Below are 21,321 nucleotides of genomic sequence, written 5' to 3' on the forward strand. Positions count from 1 at the left end.
TCAAACCCTGGAGAGCTGCTGCCAGTCGGTGCAGGCAATACTAAGCTACATGGGCCTGTGGTTTGCCTCTGCATAAGACAGTTCCCTCTGTTCCCGCTTCTTGCAGGCCACCTGGAGGGCCTTCAAATCAAAAGGCAGGATAGAATCATAGACTTGGAAGGGACTGTGAGGGTCATCTGGTCCAACCCCTGCAATGCTGGAATCTTTTGCCCAATGTGGGATTCGAACTCACGACCCTGAAATTAAGTGTCTCATGCTCTACCGACTGAGCTATCTCAGGAATGCCATTTGGACAAAATTTTTATGGATCGATCGATCAATCGCCGCCAAATGAACAACAACAGTGATACAAATCAGTAGCATTATTCTCTTTGTGGTGACGTTGAAAGGTCAATGCAAGTAAATACATTGAGGATTGGGTCCTGCTGATAAGCAATGTTACTTGGTGGGGTACGTATGCCTTTAACGGCTGAAGGGCAAAGAGGAAGCCCAAAAAGCAGTGATGATTTTCTTTCCAGCATTCAAATGCGAGGAAGCGAGAGAGCTGCGCCCACTGAATACCTTCCTTGTAGGTGATAAAGGTAAAAAAGATGCTGTCAGGAGAAGGCGAATCTCCTTGTTAGCAGAGATATTTATGTAATTAAGTTAGCACTGGCATGCTTCCTCCCTGTCTGAAACCCCAGAGAGCCACTGACTGGCAGTGTAGAGAGAAGCTAAATGCACCAATGAGCTCTTACAAGCCAGCTTCCTATGTTTCTTTTCAATCACCTTTCTATTTCAATTGGAGGGGGTTCTTCCTTCCTTTCCTGGGCCTTTGCTGGAGACATGGGACTACATTTCCTTGCAACTGGGTGGTTGTGTGTTTCTGGGGAGGTGTCTACTGCTCTTCTGTTGTTCTATTTAATCTTGTTCTGGCTCTATTTATACTTGCATTTCATGTGCTGCTTATACCTTCACTGCTACTGCCACACACTGCTAGTTTTGTCTGCTACGGCTTTTGCTTCTACCGATTGACAAATTTATATTGCTTACTCTTTACTGATACGGCTGTACCAATGCTTATCTATTTACGCTGTTTGCTGCTTTGTATTGCCTGCAATACTCTTGTCAACAAATAACAAGAGATAATCTAGAGATTAGATTTTACTGAGATGCTGCAACTTTACTCAGGACTGATGCTATCACTGCTGCTCCAGGAAAGAAAGGAAGAATTTGGAAGCGAGATTTGTTTTCCGTTTCTGAAAGTCACTTTTTAACTCTCGGGTTTCTGACGTAACAGGCAAGGAGCATCAAGGCGAAGTTACTGAGACCAGACACGGTCTTTGGGCAAGAAAACTTTTAAGGGAGGCTCCTCTGCTCGCTTCCTGTTCCTGTCTCATTAGCCTGAGGCCAGACAAACTGGGTGCAACAGGGTCACCTGCTGTATTGAGGAGACGGTGTTTGTGCCAAGCCATTTGCTTAGTGGTTTTCCTGTCTGTCTGGTTCATGCCAACTCAGAAACATTATGCTCCTCCAGTCATGTGCAAGTCAAGTCTCCAAACACCGACCTAAAAGTTCACGGGTCCACTCATAAAAGTGAGTTATTTTGTCGCTTAAAAACAGCAACAACAATCAACAAGTGGGCTTATTGGCCCATCTAGCTCAATACAGTCAACACTGACTGGCAGCATCTCTCCAGGGTTTCGGGCAGCAATCTCTCCCAGCCATATGTAGGGTTGCCAGGAAACAAACCTGTGCCATTCTGCATGCAAAGCAGGTGCTCTGTTGTTGATTTATAGCCGTTCTCCAAAAAAGAAAAAAAATGAAACACCGAGTTTTGCAAAGGTTTCCTACTAGGTAATCTACAGAGCAATCCTGACTTGTCGCAGCCACTCGGGCAAATGGCAACTCACAGCATTTCCCTGGTTGCCTCGCCTCAAAAGGGATATTTGCAAGAGTTGGGAAAGGTTCAGAGAAGGGCAACCAAAGTGATCAAGGGGATGGAGCGGCTTCCCTACAAGGAATGGTTGCAGATGTGATTGAGAGGAGACACGATAGAAGTGGATTAAATTGTACGTGGCATAGAACAGTAGCAGACAGAAAGGAAGTTTACCTCCTCCTCTCTCATAGCGCTAGAATTCGTGGACATGCAATGAAGCTGAATGCTGGGTGATTTGAGATGGATAAAAGAAAATACTTCTTTAGGCAGTGCATAAACTATGGAGCTCTCACACGCAGGAGGCAGTGATGGCCCCCAATTTGGATGACTTGTAAAAGAGCACTGGACAAACATGAGGAGCAGCTATGATGGCGATGCTCTGCCCCCAAACCTGGAAACGATATGCTTCTGAATACTCCTTGCTGGAATCCACAGGAGGGGAAGAGTGTTCTTGTGCCCGGGTTCATAAGCATCTGTGTAGCCACGATGACTACCCAGATGTGGAAACAGATGGGCCATTGGCCTGATTCAGCAGGCACTTATTATGTTCTTATGGATTTGTGTACCTGGATGCCAAAGCTTAGACTTCCCTAACCTGTTCCCTTCAGATGTTTGGGCCCAACACCCATTTTTCCTAGCCAATAAATAGTCAAGGGTTGCAGAGAATTGTAATCTCAACACATCCTGAGGTCACCAACTTGAGGAAGGGTGGTGTTGGTGCATTCCATGGGGAAAATCACCCTGCATCTTCAAAAATAAAAGATTTAAAAAAAGGTAAAGGACCCCTGGATGGTTAAGTCCAGTCAAAGGCAACTATAGGGTTGAGCACTCATCTCGCTTTCAGGCTGAGGGAGCTGGTGTTTGTCCACAGACAGCTTTCCAGGTCATGTGGCCAGCAGGACTAAACCACTTCTGGCGCAACGGGACACTGTGACGGAAGCACAAGAACACAAAAATGCTGTTTGCCTTCCCACCGCAGTGCTGCCTATTCATCTACTTGCAATGGCTTTTGAACTGCTAGGTTGGCAGGAGCTGGGACAGAGCAACGGGAGCTCACCCCATCACGGGGATTCAAACCACCAAACTTCTGATCAGCAAGCCCAAGAGGCTCAGTGGTTTAGACAACAGTGCCACCCACGTCCCATCTTCAAACGTACACTGGCGTCTTCAAAAGCACACCTAGAAGCCGTGCCAGAGTGCTAATCAAATTGGCAGTAATGGATATTATCAAGATTCTAGCTAACTCAGTTCAGCAACCCTGTAATAATACAATTGCTTCCTACGCTGCAAGATTTCACCTGTAAGCAAGCTCTGCTCTCTATGAAGCCTATCAAATTCTATGCTGGGGGTCCTTCCAGCATTGCAAGAGGCTGCAAGGAATTTCACAGCACCAGCCTGATTTCAGCGAGGGGAGGACGCCCAGCAAAAAAAGCGCCTTCCAGATCGCACCCACTGAGTTTTTGGCGCTTGTCATGACACAGCATCCGATTACTTCACAGCAATGCCAGAAATGCCCTAACGAGATTAGCTTAGCTCTCCCGGTAGCCCCTCCAAAACCCTGTGAGAGAGATTTGCCGGCTATTTTTAATTATGAGCAGAGCGTGGGCAAAGGGAAAGCTATTTTAATGGAAAAAACAAAAGATTAAAAAGCTCCCACCCAATTGAGCAGCAAGCGAACCGTAACTGAAGGAGGGACGGTGAGAATAGAGAAAGTACCTTCCAAAGGAAATGGGAAGTTGGATCAAAATTCAACAGAGATTTATTCATTTATATATTAAATCTGTACACCACCCTTCATCCGAAGATCAAAGGGCAGTTCACGACACACACTCTTGTTTTTCATGGAGACACCTTCCGAGGCTTCTATAAGCCAGGGTAAAGAAGGTACACGAAACCTTCCCGAATGAAAAAAGATAAGGGTTCTGGACATGATGTCTGCGTCTGCAGTGTAGAATGGTCTCCTGTCCCGTCCCATGCATGGAATTTGGTGCCCAAAGATGGGGACTGAGTTGTACTGGCACAAGGCAAGGGATTCAGTGCCCGATGCAACTCCTTGTCCTTTACTCATGGCTGTTCATATCGATTTGATTTTTTTATTGTGTGCAATCCCAGGGCTGAACACAAAGAAAACAATGCCTGAAAAATTTAAAATTAAAATCAGGCCAAACGACAGCACAGGTGGTGGCAATTCAGCAATTCCAGGTGGTCAAAACAAAATCAGCCACCCTGGAAAGTCTGGTTGAAGAGGTACATATTCTGCAAGTTCCCATCACTTCGGCCCACCTAGCTCCCCCATTCTCCTGTTCTCTGCTTCGAAATTCCAAATTCTTGGGGAACCTGAGGAGGAGAGTATACAAATGACGCAAAATAACAGTGTGCTATTTCAGTACCATTACAAAACACACACAACAACTCTAAAACAATTTCATAGTTTCGTAGCACATCTAGCAAAAGGCATTTAAGGATCACCTCTCTGCAATGAGGACAGAGTTTATTCTTCTCGGAAATCACGGCTGATATCTCCACCTTTTCAGCCTGGCAGCTTTCATAATCTCTATACAAACACACGGGTTTTGGGTGACAGCTTTGCTTTTGGGTTTAAGTGGAGAGTTGTAGTTCAGGCATCAGACGAGGAGTACAAAGTACCTTGCGGCTTTTGTTAAGTCTGCACTGCATGGTCGGTGCTGCGCTCACAAGCCTTCCAGCCTGATCCCAAGAACGCATACACTGAAATAAATCCCATCGTGTTCAACAGGACTTAAAAGCGTGTATAGAATTTCACTCCCCTAACCGCATGTCTTTTGCAGCGAAGGCTTCTTGGCTATTGCTATCCCACGCCTACAGCATTCCTTGCAGGATTTGTGATGCAGCACAGAGCTTACGTTACAGAGCATATCAACACTTAGCTTTAAGAATGTTGGTTCTGTTGTGTACCAATTTCACCCTCTTGCCATCAAGCTCCCCCCGCCCCTTGCCCTGTTGGGAAAAGGAAATCCTGGTCTGAACAAAAACTCCAGAGATCAAGTAGAGAATAAAACAAGTTTGTCCAGCCAAGTTCAACTCAGATTCACTAAAGTCAACAGACCTAAGTTAGCCATGTTCATCGGGTCCACTGAGTAGGACTAAGATAGGACAGGTAAAGGTAAAGGTACCCCTGCCTGTACGGGCCAGTCTTGACAGACTCTAGGGTTGTGCGCTCATCTTACTCTAGAGGCCGGGAGCCAGCGCTGTCCGCAGACACTTCTGGGTCACGTGGCCAGCGTGACGAAGCTACTCTGGTGAGCCAGAGCCGAACACGGAAACGCTGTTTACCTTCCCGCTAGTAAGCGGTCCCTATTTATCTACTTGCGCCCGGGGGTGCTTTCGAACTGCTAGGTTGGCAGGCGCTGGGACCGAGCAGCGGGAGCGCACCCCACAGCGGGGATTCGAACCGCCGACCATGCGATCGGCAAGTCCTAGGCGCTGAGGTTTTACCCACAGCGCCACCCGCGTCCCAAGATAGGATACAACCCATTAAAAATAATAAGTTTATACCCGACCCCGTCACTCAGCAACCTGCTTAGAATTCATCCACGGGGAGATTAAGCCCAGAATGTGAGCTCCCTTCTCACAGAATAAGCACGCCCCAGCTGACGTGATTGCAGCAATTATATAAAAGTGGAGGGGGAAACCAAAGACTTTGTTAAATGAGGAAGCAGGGGAAGATTTTTAAAGACAGGAATGCTCAGAGCTAAAAGAAGGAAAATTCAGGACAAATGCAAGGGACTATATTTGCACAATGGGGCAACGGAAAGATAAGAGACGGGAAGCCGTTTTTGCATGACCTGAATCTGCACTCCTTTGTTGACAGCTCTGCAGATGTTAAGAGGAGCCTCTGGAAAGTAGAGGAGGGGTGAAGGCATGACTCACATTTTATTTGGTGGTGGGTGACCCTGGGTGAACCCGGCGCTGAGTGAAGCCTCACATAACCTTCCCAGGGGCTGAATATAGCAAGGCATCTTTCAACCCCAGCCTATGCCTGACGTTTGAGCACCTGCCTTTTCAATCTGGGAAGCTTATTGAGCCTGCAAAAGGATGCACATACACCCCCCCCCCACCAGATCTTACTTTAAAAATTAACGTAAGGAAAACGGCAGGTGCCCTTCCTGCCTTTTCCTGTGCCCTCCAGAGATACTGAAGCTTTGGCACCACTTCTGCTAGCATTATCAGTACTTCAGCCTTTCAGGGCAGTTGCATGCACTGTCAATCCTGCAATAATCCTGTAACTCACACCACATTTAAAGGATGAGCTTAGGGTCAACACCTGCTTATTCATCCCTTGGAAAGGCACCCAAAAACAGCAGCAGTCTGGTTGCAACAGAATAATAATAATAATAATAATAATAATAATAATAATAATAATAATTTATTTATTTATTTATTTATACCCCGCCCATCTTGCTGGGTTTCCCCAGCCACTCTGAGCAGCTTCCAACAGAATATTAAAATACAATAGACTATTAAACATTAAAAGCTTCCCTAAACAGGGCTGCCTTCAGATGTCTTCAGATGGCAGAAGCTTTCAAGGGCTGGTACAAGGATGGGCTAGTACAAGGTGTTGCTGGACCGCAGCTCCCATCATCACTGGCCATTGGCTAAGCTGGCTGGGGCTGATGGGAACTGAAGTTCAGCAACATCTAGAGGGCACATTGGCTACCCACGGTCCATGACTATTGGCCATGTTGGCTGGGTTGATGAGAGTTGGAGCAGACTAGAGCCTCAGTCCATGAACATTTTGTGTATGGGGTGTTAGGGGAGGGGTAGTACCTCTGGTGGGGGGACGACACGTTGTGCTCCTTCTGGGGTAGTCTGTCCATCTTTGGTCCCCACCCTGCACTCGGCTCTCACTTGTAGCTCCTAGAAGCTGCCAGCAGGCAACAGCAGCCACGTTCCGGGAAACGGCTTTGACTGGCCGGCTAAACCAGGGGAGGGGTCCCAATGGGTCTCAAACTCTCAGTGAGTTAGGGACTTCCCCTGCGTGCAAAGACAGGCTCCAGTGGATTGAGCAGACAAGACCAATGGTCAAGAAGGCAGTTTCTGCACATGATCTAGCGCAGTGGTTCTCAACCTTGGGTCCCCAGATGTTTTTTGGCCTACAACTCCCATGATCCCTAGCTTACAGGACCAGTGGTCAGGGATGATGGGAGTTGTAAGCCAAAAACAACTGGAGACCCAAGGTTGAGAAAGGCTGATCTAGCGGGAAGTGAGGGGCACATGGAGCTCGTCAACTTGGGAAGCCCAGTCCTCTGCTCTGCTGCTTCAGACTGAGGTTCACGGCAGGGCAAATCATACAACATTGTTCCTTCATCCAAAATTTGGGAGGAAGGGAAAAATCCCAGAGACAGAAAATAAGATTATCATGGAGAGGACAGTTCTAGACTAGCTTTCTCAACAAGCTGCTTATCTACATAAAGGGAATTTTCTTCGCAGGGAAACATCCAGCCATACAAACTCCCACTTGCAGCCTGAAGTGATAACTGCCCAGAAACAGACTTGCCACCTTATCTGCTGCTTGTGCAAGCGTGGCCTTAATTAACTAGTGCCAGTGCTTTGCTAGGCACTAATGTTTTTATTTGGCATACAAAGCAGATTATTCAAGTGGGATGAGCCTGGTCTATTTCTCTCCACCTCTGACGTTGTGAACTATTAGAATACCACGACCTGGGATGGATCCCGGGAGCGAAACAAACACCGGCTCTTAAAGCAGGTCCCTTCTGACCCCTGTTATATTTGGGGGGAGCAGAAGCAACAAGTAACAGGTGGGTGACTTGTGGAAAGGTTCCCCAAGGAAGAAACCTCAGCTGAACAGAGTCATCTTAAAGGTCATCTGAGGGCACATCCAAAAAACTTTGACCACCTTGAGAAAACCATACACACCTCCCCACCAACTTCTTCCACAGGTATGTTCTATGACTTAACTGTGCAATGAGATGCAATGCATCGAAAATGAAATTACTGCAATATGCTGCTACTTCACGGCAGGGTGTGCCATCCCTATGGCAAACACTGCCGCCCCCTCCCTGCAAAAATCCTGCAGGTAATTACAGCCACCGGCAATTCAACCAGGTCTTCTGCAAAGAAAACGCCTGGAAAATCTATCTCTGCAAATCATAGAACATCTGCTGCATGCATTTTACCTCAAACAGCACCTCAAAACAACCTTTGCCACTGTTATTTTGCTTTTACACCAGTTAACTACACACAGAAGTTTGCTGTGTTCCTAGCACCAAATTGAAAGATCCTGGCAATCTGCAGCTTTAACTAAAGGAAATAGAAAAGAGCAAGCACGTTGCTACAGAGAGGCTCAAAAAGATAAGCAATGTCGGGTGAAAACTCCAAGCCAAAGAGGAGGACAAAGCAAAGCAGCCTGTTCCGAGTTCAAAACACTAAACAGCCAATTAATATTACTGTGCACCAATGGAGACTGCAACAGGTATTTCTAGAATTTTAATCCTTTGAAGACAAATATAACCTGAATTAGTAAGCTACATTTTTTTGCATATCAGACACTGGACACAGAAAAGTCACTATCAGAAAGCCTGCATGTATGTACTTTGCAGCAACCATCAACTACGTTGGCAAACATTATTATCTGATCTGATCCGGCCAGATCAGTTTCTGCAAGGTTATTAGGACATATTAACAGAGCAACTCACTTATCTCAGAATAAGAGCAATCACACTGTTATCCGCATCGTGCATCATTAAGCCCTGCAGTTACATTATAAAACAGATTTGAAATCAGCCTGCCCAATTCAGAAGCACAAGGGAATTCGCTTCCTGGAGAAAACAAGTAAAAGAAATTGTGAAAAGCAGTCTGAAGGCACATGATCCAGCCACTTCGCTGAAGCTAAGCAACTGAGATTGGCTCAATATCTCAACAGACCCCTTGGGGCCCCTTGTAAATGCTGCACTGAGTTCCACAGGTGGAAATAATACCGGCAATAAAATAAAACCAACAGGCACAAGATTCAGAGGAAATCCATGGATGTGTCAGTAATAAAGATACTGACACATTGGCTGTACAGGTAAGTAGAAAACCGTTCATTAAGTGAGCACAGTTCCTCTCTTATGAGCAGAACGGAAATTCCACAATGTGTCCTGATTTATGGCACCTCTTGGGAAAGGAAAAATGGGAAATACCTAGAGAAAGGGTCATGGTGTACTGGAGTTGTGAACCCAAGCGTGAGCTAGTTGTAAAAGCCAAGCAACTGATGAAACAACAGCTTGTTGTAAGGGCAAGATTTACTGGGTGTATGAAAGGCATGTGGGGGGCGGACGGGACTCCACAAAACAAAAACTAAGTTGAAAGAATGCGGACAATAAGCTTGACTCAAATGTAACTTATAGCAGAGTTGCCTCTACAGTGGTACCTCGGGTTAAGAACTTAATTCATTCCGGAGGTCCATACTTAACCTGAAACTGTTCTTAACCTGAAGCACCGCTTTAGCTAATGGGGCCTCCTGCTGCCGCTGCGCCGCCGCTGCATGATTTCTGTTCTCATCCTGATGCAAAGTTCTTAACCTGAGGTACTATTTCTGGGTTAGCGGAGTCTGTAACCTGAAGTGTCTGTAACTTGAAGTGTCTGTAACCCAAGATAACACGGTACTGTATGTAAAGGTAAAGGGTAAAGGGACCCCTGACCATTAGGTCCAGTCGCGGACGACTCTGGGGTTGTGGTACTCATCTCGCTTTATTGGCCGAGGGAGCCGGCGTACAGCTTCCAGGTCATGTGGCCAGCATGACTAGGCCTCTTCTGGCGAACCAGAGCAGTGCACGGAAACGCCATTTACCTTCCTGCCAGAGCAGTACCTAATTATCTACTTGCACTTTGACGTGCTTTCGAACTACTAGGTTGGCAGAAGCGGGGACCGAGCAACAGGAGCTCACCCCGTTGCGGGGATTTGAACCGCCGACCTTCTGATCGGCAAGCCCTAGGCTCAGTGGTTTAACCCACAGCGCCCCCCGCACCACACTACTGTGTGTAGTGCCACATATTAAAAGCACTGGCCTTTTCAAACAATGCCTTTTCCCCCACTGCTCTCGTTTCCCCTCCTGCAAACGGCATTCACGGGGAGAGCACCAGATCAGCAGCCCAAAAACACACGGGAAATATCCAGATCAGCTTTGACAGCGGTGCTATTGATTAGCCAGAGTCAGAAGGCTACAGGGCCCACCAGCGAGCAGTGAAGGCACCCTCTCAGCATTTAAATCCCAAAGAGAAGCGGCAGTCCTCAAACAAATTGCTCCAGCGTCGGTCACACAAATGCAGAGTAAACAGATTTTCTTTCCCATTCTATTTCAGCGGGTTACTGGAACAAACTGCAGCCCTTTAAACAGCGGTCTCTTTTTCAGGGATGTCAAGCAAGGCAAGAGGCCCACGTTTTCCTTCCAACAGCGGTGCAAAAGGTAGAATTTTGCTATGCGCAGTTTCTCGTGGCAGGAAGAGATGTTTCCTGCACGACTTCAAAAAGCAGAACAGCCTTGTCCTAAACAGAGTTAGCCCAAGCATTTTCATGTCACAGTAATAATAATATTTTTTTTTTAAGTACCGTGCAGTAACAGTTCCAAACTTTAGTTCTCCTTGCACAGCATTCATCATAATCATGAGTCATGAATATCTGCGGAAAAAAGCACTGACTAAGCCGTGGAAACAAACAAAAAGATGAGTTGGGTCGAAAGTCTGTTGCTGCATGGAAGAAGGAGTCGTGGGAAGATCAGGGAAAAACTCGTTTCTATCTTTAAATTAACTGAAGTTTACCACTGTATCCAAACGCAGACAAATGTGGCAATTCTTTAGTATGTTTGAGTGAAACCAGCTAATAACAACAAACCATAGTTAAGATAAACCACAGTTTAGGGTTCAGACAAAACACTAAACTGCTGCTTACTGAAAATGGAAGCAAAAGCTTCCGATCTCTCCTTGTGGGGCAGAGGCAGAAAAGCACACAAGAGTTCAGCACCTTATCTGAAGGTAAAATGCAGGAGAATAGTGGCACAGGTTGTAAAGAGGGTGTTAAATCCACAAAAAAGCAGAGACATCACCTTGCCAACAAAGGTCCGCATAGTTAAAGCCATGGTTTTCCCAGTAGTGATGTATGGAAGTGAGAGCTGGACCATAAAGAAGGCTGATTGCCAAAGAATAGATGCTTTTGAATTATGGTGCTGGAGGAGACTCTTGAGAGTCCCTTGGACTGCAAGAAGATCAAACCTATCCATTCTGAAGGAAATCAGCCCTGAGTGCTCACTGGAAGGACAAATCCTGAAGCTGAGGCTCCAATACTTTGGCCACCTCATGAGAAGAGAAGACTCCCTGGAAAAGACCCTGATGTTGGGAAAGATTGAGTGCACAAGGAGAAGGGGACGACAGAGGACGAGATGGTTGGACAGTGTCATAGAAGCTACCAGCATGAGTTTGACTGAACTGCGGGAGGCAGTGGAAGACAGGAGTGCCTGGCGTGCTCTTGTCCATGGGGTCACGAAGAGTCGGACACGACTAAATGACCAAACAACAACAAACAAATCCACAAAAAGAGCTGTTCTGGGTTGAACCAAGGCCTACATGCCAGTCTTAAAGTGGCCGATCAGATGCCTCACAAGCAATATGTGCCTCGTGCTCACACTTTGGGGAAAAGGAGGTTCAAATGCAACCATGGCTGTCTGCCTATATGAGAAACCTGTTCAACTACTGAAGCTTGCAAGGCTTACCAGAGAAGCGGTAGTGGTTAGAGTATTAAGAGCACAACCAGGGAGAACCCGGTTCAAATCTCCACTCAGCCATGAAACACACCAAGTGACCTTGGACCAATCTCTTGTCTCTCAGTCCTACCTGAGCAGGGTACAAATAGGATAAAATGCAGAGGAGTTTTCTTATGCATCCCCATGAGCTCCTCGAAGGAAGGGCAACATAAATATAACTAACAATACCAGGGAGAAGCGAAGAGGGTATCCTTGAGGAGTAAAAATATTCTCTAGTAGAGACAAATAGGAGCCGATCCGTTAAATGTTTTCTCCAGGAATTTGGCAATTTCAACAAAAGCAAAAGCTCTAGAGATGGGTGGTCCAGCCCGCAAGGCCTGTTTGGGCGGCCCTTGGCAACATTCAAGGAAAAACATCTTAAAGCCTTAAAATTATATTTTGTGTGTGCGCGTCATTGATTAATTGATTGATTTTATTTCCATGTCACTTTTCATTCACGTGAGCCACAAACTGGCTTACAAACAATAAACGATAACCTAATATAACATCACAAATACAACATAAACCATATAGAATAATTAAGAAATCACCAGTAAAATGATTACAATCTATAAGACACTATTTACAAAACAGCTCGAAAAAAAGCTGAATGGCATAATTACAATAAAAAATTACAATAAAAGTCGTATTATAGGATTCACAGCATTCTTAATCTATAAAGCAGCATTAAAAGCTTTAACAAACAGCAACCAAAAGTTAACTAAGCACTGTTGAATTCATACAAACACGCTCCCCATCCTCCTGACTCATAATCTTCCACACTGTTCAGGTCTTCAAAAAATCAACAACACATATACAAAATGCCTGCAGCAGCAGTTCCCTTCTGCAGGCTCCTAGGGCTAGAGGGTGGGGCAAGGCAGGTGGAAAAAGCCATTGCCTGAATCACAGAATTGTAGAATTGGAAGGGACCCTGAGGAGCATCTAGTCCAACCCTGTGCAATGCAGGAATATGTAGCTGTCCCATGCGGGGATCGAACCTGCCACCCCAGTGTTATCAGCACCACGCTCTAATAAACTGAGCTATCCCAGCTATGTGGCCAGCATAATGTCTCTCTCCCCTTACCATCTGTTTGTGTATTAATTCTGTTTAATATTTTTAAAAATTCATATATTTAAATATATTGTGTATATTAAATATATTGCAAACCCTTTTAATTTACGATGGGGAAATTAAATTAAGCGTGTGGCCCGAGAGTTCTGTGTTGAATAACTCTTGTGGCCCACTTGGTATGAAAAGTTGGACTGCCCTGTTCTAGAGAAATGGCACATTCGCTCCAATTAATCATCTTTCTCGCCATAAATAAATTGCAGTCATAACTACTGTTCAGCCTCCAATATACTTGCATAACTTATAATAATCCTACATGCCTGGCACATATCCCTATATGCATATTATCTTTCAGTATTATTAAAGAAGAGGTGTTTATTGATTTAACCATTGGCCCTATTCCCAATCCCAGCAGTTCAGCTATAATTTCCAAAACTGTGATGGCAACCCATGATATGTGGGGAGATAATCTGGTAGGAAGGGAAGAGAACTAAGAGGCTTGAGTTTTTCGCAGCTCGAATTTGTTTCAATTGAGCCTGTTTAGGTGAATTATCCGTTTTCACTGGAACTCAGGCTGTTACAATCAGCCACACAGCTCCATTCCTACAGAGACACAGGACAAAGCCATTCTCTTTTCAACCATTACTAGAACGACTACAAATTAGCAGGCAAAACAGCAGAATCAGAAAACAGTAATTGCTCCTTTAATTAAGGCCACCAAGGCAGGACTTAAATGGAACTGGGTAAAGGTTTTGGCTTTCTTGTCAAACTCTGGAAAAAAGCCAAAAACAGAAGCGAGACGGAGAGTGCATGATGTTCAATCAGTTACTACAGTATAAGGAAAGGGACATCCACACATATTGAAAACTAGACACGCTGGACTTTGCATACTGCACCGATGGAAACTTTTGCTAAAAACTGTAAGAAAGGAAACTTAGCAGGGAGTTAGCATGACCTTCAACAAACAATAATTGTTCTTTCTGCCCACAGCCAACTCAGCGTTGAAAGGCTTCTTCCAATGACTGCATTCTTGAAACTTCTAGGCCTTCATGTGTTTTGCGAATCAATGTTAGAGACATGGTCTTACACCTGAAACAGTTAACTTGTGTGGAAGACTAAGAATTCTCCATCTGCAGATAGGCCCACCTTCCCCGTCTCTGCAAGAGTCACCCATCTGAAGGATGCCTTCTAACCAGATGGAGGCAATCTGAAATCAGCAATTGCTACAGAGCGGCAACAGGTAACCTCCACGGAGAACAGATTGTTTTGTTGTCTGCATCAGCAGTGACTGAATTATCCAAACACAAGCGATGAAGGCTGGAGGAAGCATTACCCGTCCCAGATGGAGGCACACAGAAAGGAAGACCAGAGCAGTGAGTCACACAGAGCCACACCAGGCAGCCCCCTCTGTCTATGAATACTTTGAGCTCTTGGCACGCTAATAGTTACCTTGGGCAGTGCTTTCTTCTGGGGCGACGCAGGGGTATACATACCCCTAAACATTTTGTGAATCTAAGTTTGGCCTCATTGAGGGGCAGTATTTCCATATGAGTAGGAAAATGAGATCACCCCTAAACATTTTTTTTTAGAAAAAAAAGCACTGAGCGTGAGGCTGAGGAAGATGACACAACTTGTGTCACACCATGCCCATCTAACTGGCTTAAGTAGGCCTATATTTTCTAGTCTAGAGTGCATAATACTACAGCTCTACAGTGGAACTAGGAACCCACAAATTCCCACCAAAATCAAAGCAGGTACAAGAATGCAAACAGCAAATTACTAGTGGGGAGCAGCGTTATAAATTCCCCACTTATACCTGGGTTACTGGTGCTGCAATGGAAAGTATAGGCACTGTTTCCCCCTCAATGAAATTTCTTTTTCTTATTTATTTCATTTCTATTACGCTTTGTATTTTAAAGGAAAAAAATCCTAAAGCGGTTTACAACATGTTAAAACATCAAAGGAAAGAATCCAGAATACAGTCATACCTTGGTTCTCAAACAGAATCCGTTCTGGGAGTCCGTTCGATTCCTGGAACCATTCAAAAACCAAGGCGCGGCTTCCTGCAGTCAATTGGAAGCCACGCCGGATGCTCGGCTTCCGAAAATTGTTCAAAAACCAGAACGCTCACTTTGTTTTCGATCGTCCGGGAGCCGAAACATACAAGTTCCAAGGCGTTTTGCAACCAAGGTACGACTGTAAAACAAATTCAAGCTTCCAGGAAAATATTTCAGATCCTTCTCCAAGTGACGTTTTGTTTTCCCCACATCTATTTACCTGCTTAATTTATAGAGCTGCCTCATAGCAGAAGTATTCTAGAAAGCATTGCACAAACACCCCTTACCAATTTTGTTTAGCTGCACACAACTGGAATCTGATTTAAGGCATGCTTCCCTCCAGTAATACCAACACTGCCATAGCAAGCAAGGCAGAACACACAAGAAGTGCCTTCTAGGAAAATCTGAGTCTCCACAGGGAACCTCCCTTTCAACAAGTCTCCGCTGCAACTTTGGCTTGTGTAATAACTATTTCCCAGCCGGTGGGTCCAGTTATCAAAGTGTTCCAACCTTCAGAAGTCCTTCATTAGTCACAAACCTTCGGCCAAAATAGCAAGCTACAACTTATCCTGACTTTACAAGGGCAGCTAAGTGAGACTTCAAAGCCACTGGTTCTTTACCCAGTCAGGAGAGCAAGAACCTATTTATTGGCTTAGCAACTGCAAGCACCTCAGGGCAGGGACGCACCCCCATGAACACACACACACACACACACACACACACACACACACACGGGGCACTGTGATCCCAGTAAGTCAGGCCTCTCTCCTTTCTTGTTGCAAATGGTGCTCTGAACGCTCATTCAGCCAACAACGACAGATCACTTACATATCGAGTCTTCTGTGCAATTTTCAGGTGCAGGTAGACAGCAAGTTGTAAATCATAATAGTTGCATGAGGGAGAGGAACCCCATTGTATATACCCTTGCACAAGTCTGAGGACAGACAAACCAGTTACCTAAGCAGTAACCCACAGTATTGGGCATATTCTCAAATTCCCTTATGACCAGGGTGGATTTGATTTAAATCAAATCGATTTAAATCACGATTTAAATCACTAGTCAGTAAGACTTGATTTAAATCTTTTTTTTTTTTTTTTACAGAAAGACATTCCTGCTGGTATAATCTTAATATTTACAACCAGATGAAGGTTTCATTTTTGGAATAATAAATTTTCAGAGTAGTTTTTACAGTTCTATCAAAAATTACTGATTTGGTTATACTATTAGAAATGCATAGACAGATCATTATGAAATTATTGTGAGGTTTAATAAGTTAACTGTTTATATTTGGACAACTTTTGCGCTGTACTTTATTGGAAGGAGAAAAATAATCATTTCCTCAATAACAATTTAAACCATTTATTTAACTAAAACAGTAACATTATAGCATATGCATCCATGTTTGTTAACTGATGTGGTTAAACTTTTTAAAAAAACCCAAAACGAAACACCCAACTTAGGCTGAGTTTCAACACACACGAAAAACTTAAAACAAATTCTTATTTCCTGATAAATAGCCTTTGGACTATAATGTAACGTAAATAGAAAACTATCTTTAGAAAGATTTTTTCCTCCCAAAACATTTAATTTTAAAAATCCAATTTAAATAAAAAAAATTTAAATAAAAAAATTGATTTTTATCCACCCTGCTTATGACCATTATTAAAATTTCAGCATGGAGGAAGTTTTTACACAGGGTAAAAAAAAGGAAAGTGGCTGACAGAGATGCCCATTTTAATCACTCTCTCAAATTTCCCACCAAAATCTTACTAACAGCGGAATACTTTTTTTGTTCTTGCTTAAGCATAAAAATGGTAGCCCCCAATGGTAAGCTATAAAATGTTGTATTTAACTCCTTTGTATCCCAAATTTCCCATAAAAATATATTCCATCAAAGTAATTTAAATCTCATGCAGAATATCAGATTATAAAACACCCACAAAAGTCTGACGCAAGAACAGTACAAACAGCAAAGGGAGGAAAAACAGACATCGAGCCAACCTCTGGAGGCGTGAAAAAGCAGGAATCTTTGCCAACAGATGCTTTAATGGATCCATAAAACATCAGGCAATCAATTTACTGCACTGTCCCAGGGGGGAGTTTCATAAACAGGGTGCTGCCACACAGGACAAAGCTCCACTCTGGTAACTTAACCCAGCCTTCCCCAATGATTTGAACTTTTTAGTCTAAAACATCTGGAAGGAACCAGGTTGACGAAAGCTAACTTGATCTCTTTCAAAGAATGGATGTGTGCACTCGGGGAAAGGCATCAGAAACTGATCTAAAGGAGGAGGCAGGTTGACACACCCAGCGTTATGTCAGATCAAATGGGTGCATGCAAATTAGTGCCTGGCTTCCTGGTGGTGCAAGGCTGCTTTTTCACACAGTGCAATTAACGTATGGCAGTTACAGAGCCACACAAGTGCGTGCGAGAGGTGCCTCTGCCCCAATTCCAAAGTTAGACCAAGTCTTCTCCAACATGGCACCCAACATGGTTTGGCCTACAACTCCCATCAGCCCCAGGCAACATGGCCAATGGGATGGGATAATGAGAGCCATAGTTCAACCACACCTGGAAGGCACTAGGTTGGGGAGGGCTAAACTAGAAGCTGCAGTCCTCTCATGCAGCTGATACTGGTGACTGGGGACAATGGGGGTTGTAGGCCAAAATTATCCAGAGTTTGGGAACAGCTGGTTTAGACAGTGGAGGGAAACAGCATATATGAGGTGCCAGATTAAACACTCGGATTTTCTAGTTTTGTTTTTTAAAGAAGGATCAAATGGCACACTTCTTTTCAGGTTTTCCCTGGCCCAGAAGATAGGACTCTGTTTCATGTGTCTGAATCTTCTGAATTTCTGTTTTACTTCCTTTTCATACTGCTGCTTACTGGTTTTAGGCTGCATTTTTTGTTTCAATTACAGAGTTTTGTTATTTTAGACTGTACATTGCTTAGAGGTTCAGAAAATTATTTTTTCGCTCATTTTTTTCATGCAATTTATATACTGCTTGCTTGTTTTTTAAAAAAATAACCCTCAAACAGCTTACAAAAATTATGCAGCATAAATGCTTTTAAGCAAATAAGCCCCCCTTTATTTAATAATAAAGCCACTTTATTAATGTACAATACACGAATGACAAGAACCAGGTAAAACCAACTACCTCCAGCTTTCACTGGTTATGAAATTCTAAAGAGAAAGTCATGATGAGACATAATTTCTCCATGCAAACTTTCACCGAACTGGAATCATGCCACTTCACTTCACATACCTGCATCACTCAAGAGCATTAAGGCTCGTTATTGCAGTACGGAGCAGAAAAGTAAAAGTATTTGCCCCCAAGTGTCAGATTCTCTCTAAAACATGTGTGCCAACAAATATACTGTATGTCAGAAATAAAGAAACTTCCACTAACAATGCAAACCTACACATCTACTCAGACAAAAGTCAGAGTTCAATGTGGTTTATTTCTTGTTAAGGGTACGCAAGATTGCAGCCTAAGTAGCTTCTGCACGCAGAAATTAAATCCAAATGAACAGATGCAGAAGTCAGCAAAAACACGTTTTTGTTTTTTAGAAAAGCAACAGGAGTTAAGACAGCAGCATTTACCACTTCCTTGCCCTGTACTCCAATATTACAATCTCTTAGGTGTGGGCCTGTTATATAAGCTGTTGGTGCACACAGTTGTGTGTGTGTGTGTATAACATATTACATCGCTTCGTAACAAAGACAGCCCTAACCACATTAAGGATAGAAGCCACTTCAGAACAAGAACAAGAAAAAGGAATTGGAATGCAAAACAAGTTCAGGGCGTCTTCTGAAGTTTTGCAAGAGGGTAAAACATGCCGTCTGAAACACACAGCTTCCATGTGACGTGTTAAACATGACACCAGCACAAAAGCAAACACTACTACAAAAGATGAACCAGAGATTAGCCACAATAGCAACTGCCAGCGGCCAGTCCCAGGAAAGCAGATCCAACAGATATTTTTAAAAAACAGACATGTTGCAAAGGCTTCTCCCTTTTTCTGCTTTATGAAAACCGTTCCACGTTTAGAAGCAGGCCAGGGGAACACCTGAGGATCCTGAATGAGAGCAGGCAAAAGCAGAGAAGGTGCAAACCTGATTTCTTTGCTCCAGGTTGCATTCAGTGGGCAGTTGGCAACATCATCGAATTGTAGAGTTGGAAGGGACCCTGAGGGTCATGTAGTCTAACCCCCTGCAATCCAGGGATCTTCAAATGAGTTTAACGGTGTCTGTTAATGGCAATGAAGGGAGCTGGGGGACTGCTGACTGTTCTAATGCCATTTTAAACGTAATTTGTTAAGCCCACTTATTTGAAAGACTATGATCCCATGCACACTCACCTGGGAGTGAGCTCCATGGGACTTGCTTCCAAGTAAACATGCTTAGCATTACAGTGTGCATAAATTACAGACTAAAGCAGGCAGCAGAAAAACAGTAACGGAGCCCAAAATGCACACACATGACTCAGAAGCATATGCAACTGTGCTTACTCCCAGGTTAAGGAGTGTGAAGGGTGGCTGGCTAGCAGTGCAAATCCTAAATATGCTTACTCATGAGCAGGCCCTGCTGTGTGCTCAATGGGGAGTTACTCCCCTAGTTAAGGTAAGAACATCCCAAGTCCAGCATCCCATTTACCACAGGGATCAACCAGAAACACCAACAGCCCACAAGCAGGACATAATTGCAACTGGCCTTCTGTAACCCAAGAGACTAAAATTCAGACGCATGGCGCCTCCTCCGAGCCTTGAAGCACCACAGCCACTATTATGGCCAGCAACTTTATCCCCCTGCGAATTTTTCCAATCCCCATTTGCCACAGCTTGTGGCAGCGAGTTCCACAGTTTAACTGTGCAGCCGGACAAAAGATGTGGATCATCTCTCAATTCTTTATTGGCCTGTTCAATCTGCAAAACGCCTTTCCTCTGTAGGTCTTGGGGGCAGTTCACAGCTGCCAGGATAAAGACCTTCCTTTCCCCAGAGCATGCACAGAGTTCACACAAAATAAAATCACCTCTCCCCAAGCATTGCAGCTTTCCTCCTCGCTGCTACTTGCCTTTAAACACCCCCTCCACACACACCCCAATAATTTTTTTTTTTGTCATGGAAAATAGAACCCCCCCCCACAAAAAACCCTGCACCTTTTCCGAGACTCTGTAATAAACCAAATGAAAAATAAAACCGGGGGAGGGAGAGATGCACCTAAAAAGGGAAGATATGGGGCGGGTGTCTTTGTCCCCCCCCCCCATCCTCCCAGTTTCCCCACTGAATCCCAGTTGCCGAGGGTGGAGGCGGCGCACACAAAGGGGCTTTGCCTCGCCGCTGCCGGGCAAGGCGAGACCCCCCTCCCGCCCCACAAAGCCCGGCCTCTGGGTCCGGGGATGCTGCCCCATCTCTCTCCCCACACTCTCTCACCCATAAGGGCTCGGAGCCGGCCGGGCCCCTGCAGAGCCGCTGGACGTCCATGGCGGGCGTCGGCGCTTGCCCAGGCTGGCCGGCGAAAGCTCTGCCTCGCTCGGCGGCGGCGGCGGCTTCGAGGGAAAGGAAGCCTCTGCCGGGGAGGAGGAGCCGCCGGCCGAGCCGGGCCGGAGCTGATTGGGCGGAGCGGTCGGGGGCGGCGAGGGAGAGGCCCCCTCTGGCGCGGGAGGAGCCGCCTCAGAGCCGCGGCCTAGGCGCGCCCTCCTCCTCCTCCCCGGCCCTCGCCCGCCTCTCTGCCCGCGAGGCGAGACCGGGAGGGCCGGGGGAGGAGGCCACGTAGCGGGCCACGGGCGCCTTGCTCAGAGTAGGCCCCCTGGGCTGCAGCAGGCCCGTTGGTTTCGGCCGGGGTCTGCTCTTGGATAGGGGCCCGTCTGCACAGTGCGGTGGAAGCGCGACGGTGCCGCTTTAAACAGTCATGGCTTCTATATATATACTCTCTTTCTCTATATATAATATTATTCTGTCTCTCGATATCCTATAGGCGCTGTCTAATTGAATTATTTGCTTTCCTGAATATATATGTGTGTGTGTGTGTGTGTGTGTGTGTGTGTAATAATTCAATAATAATAATAGGCACAGTCTAATGAAATTATTTGCTTTACTGAATATATAAATGTGTGTGTGTAATAATTCAATAATAGGTGCTGTCTAATTGAATTATTTCTATACTGAATATATACATGTGTGTGTATATATGTGTGTGTATAATAATTCAGTAATAATAATAATACAATTAGACAGCGCCTACGGTATATGATATCGAGCGACAGACTAATTTGGCCGCGATAATAAGGACATTTTGCCCATGGTATGATTATTTCCAATCTAGTCATTTTGACACGTTGGCCCCCTGTTTGCAAAATTGTAACAATTCCAAAATACAGACACGCTTGGCTAGACTGGATTGGATAGATTGGATAGACTGCCTTCAGCTGTGCTTGAAGGTCGGTTTCAAAAAATCCCGCTATGAAAACGCTTCTGTCCATCTGGAGATAGCAGTA

General features: G+C 44.9%; 1 protein-coding gene across 1 annotated transcript in view; it reads right to left on the bottom strand.

Moving 5' to 3' along the window:
• The window catches only part of LOC114583978 (multidrug resistance-associated protein 1-like), a 73,874-nt gene extending 53,463 nt beyond the window's left edge, over window positions 1-20,411 (bottom strand). Inside the window, exon 1 of the mRNA XM_028705375.2 lies at window positions 20,258-20,411. Coding sequence (XP_028561208.2) covers window positions 20,258-20,308 — 51 coding nt within the window. The 5' untranslated portion in view covers window positions 20,309-20,411. The remainder of the gene's footprint in view (window positions 1-20,257) is intronic.
• Window positions 20,412-21,321: the final 910 nt, after the last annotated feature.

Source organism: Podarcis muralis, chromosome 14, assembly GCF_964188315.1.
Source record: "Podarcis muralis chromosome 14, rPodMur119.hap1.1, whole genome shotgun sequence".
NCBI classification, from domain to species: Eukaryota; Metazoa; Chordata; class Lepidosauria; order Squamata; family Lacertidae; genus Podarcis; species Podarcis muralis.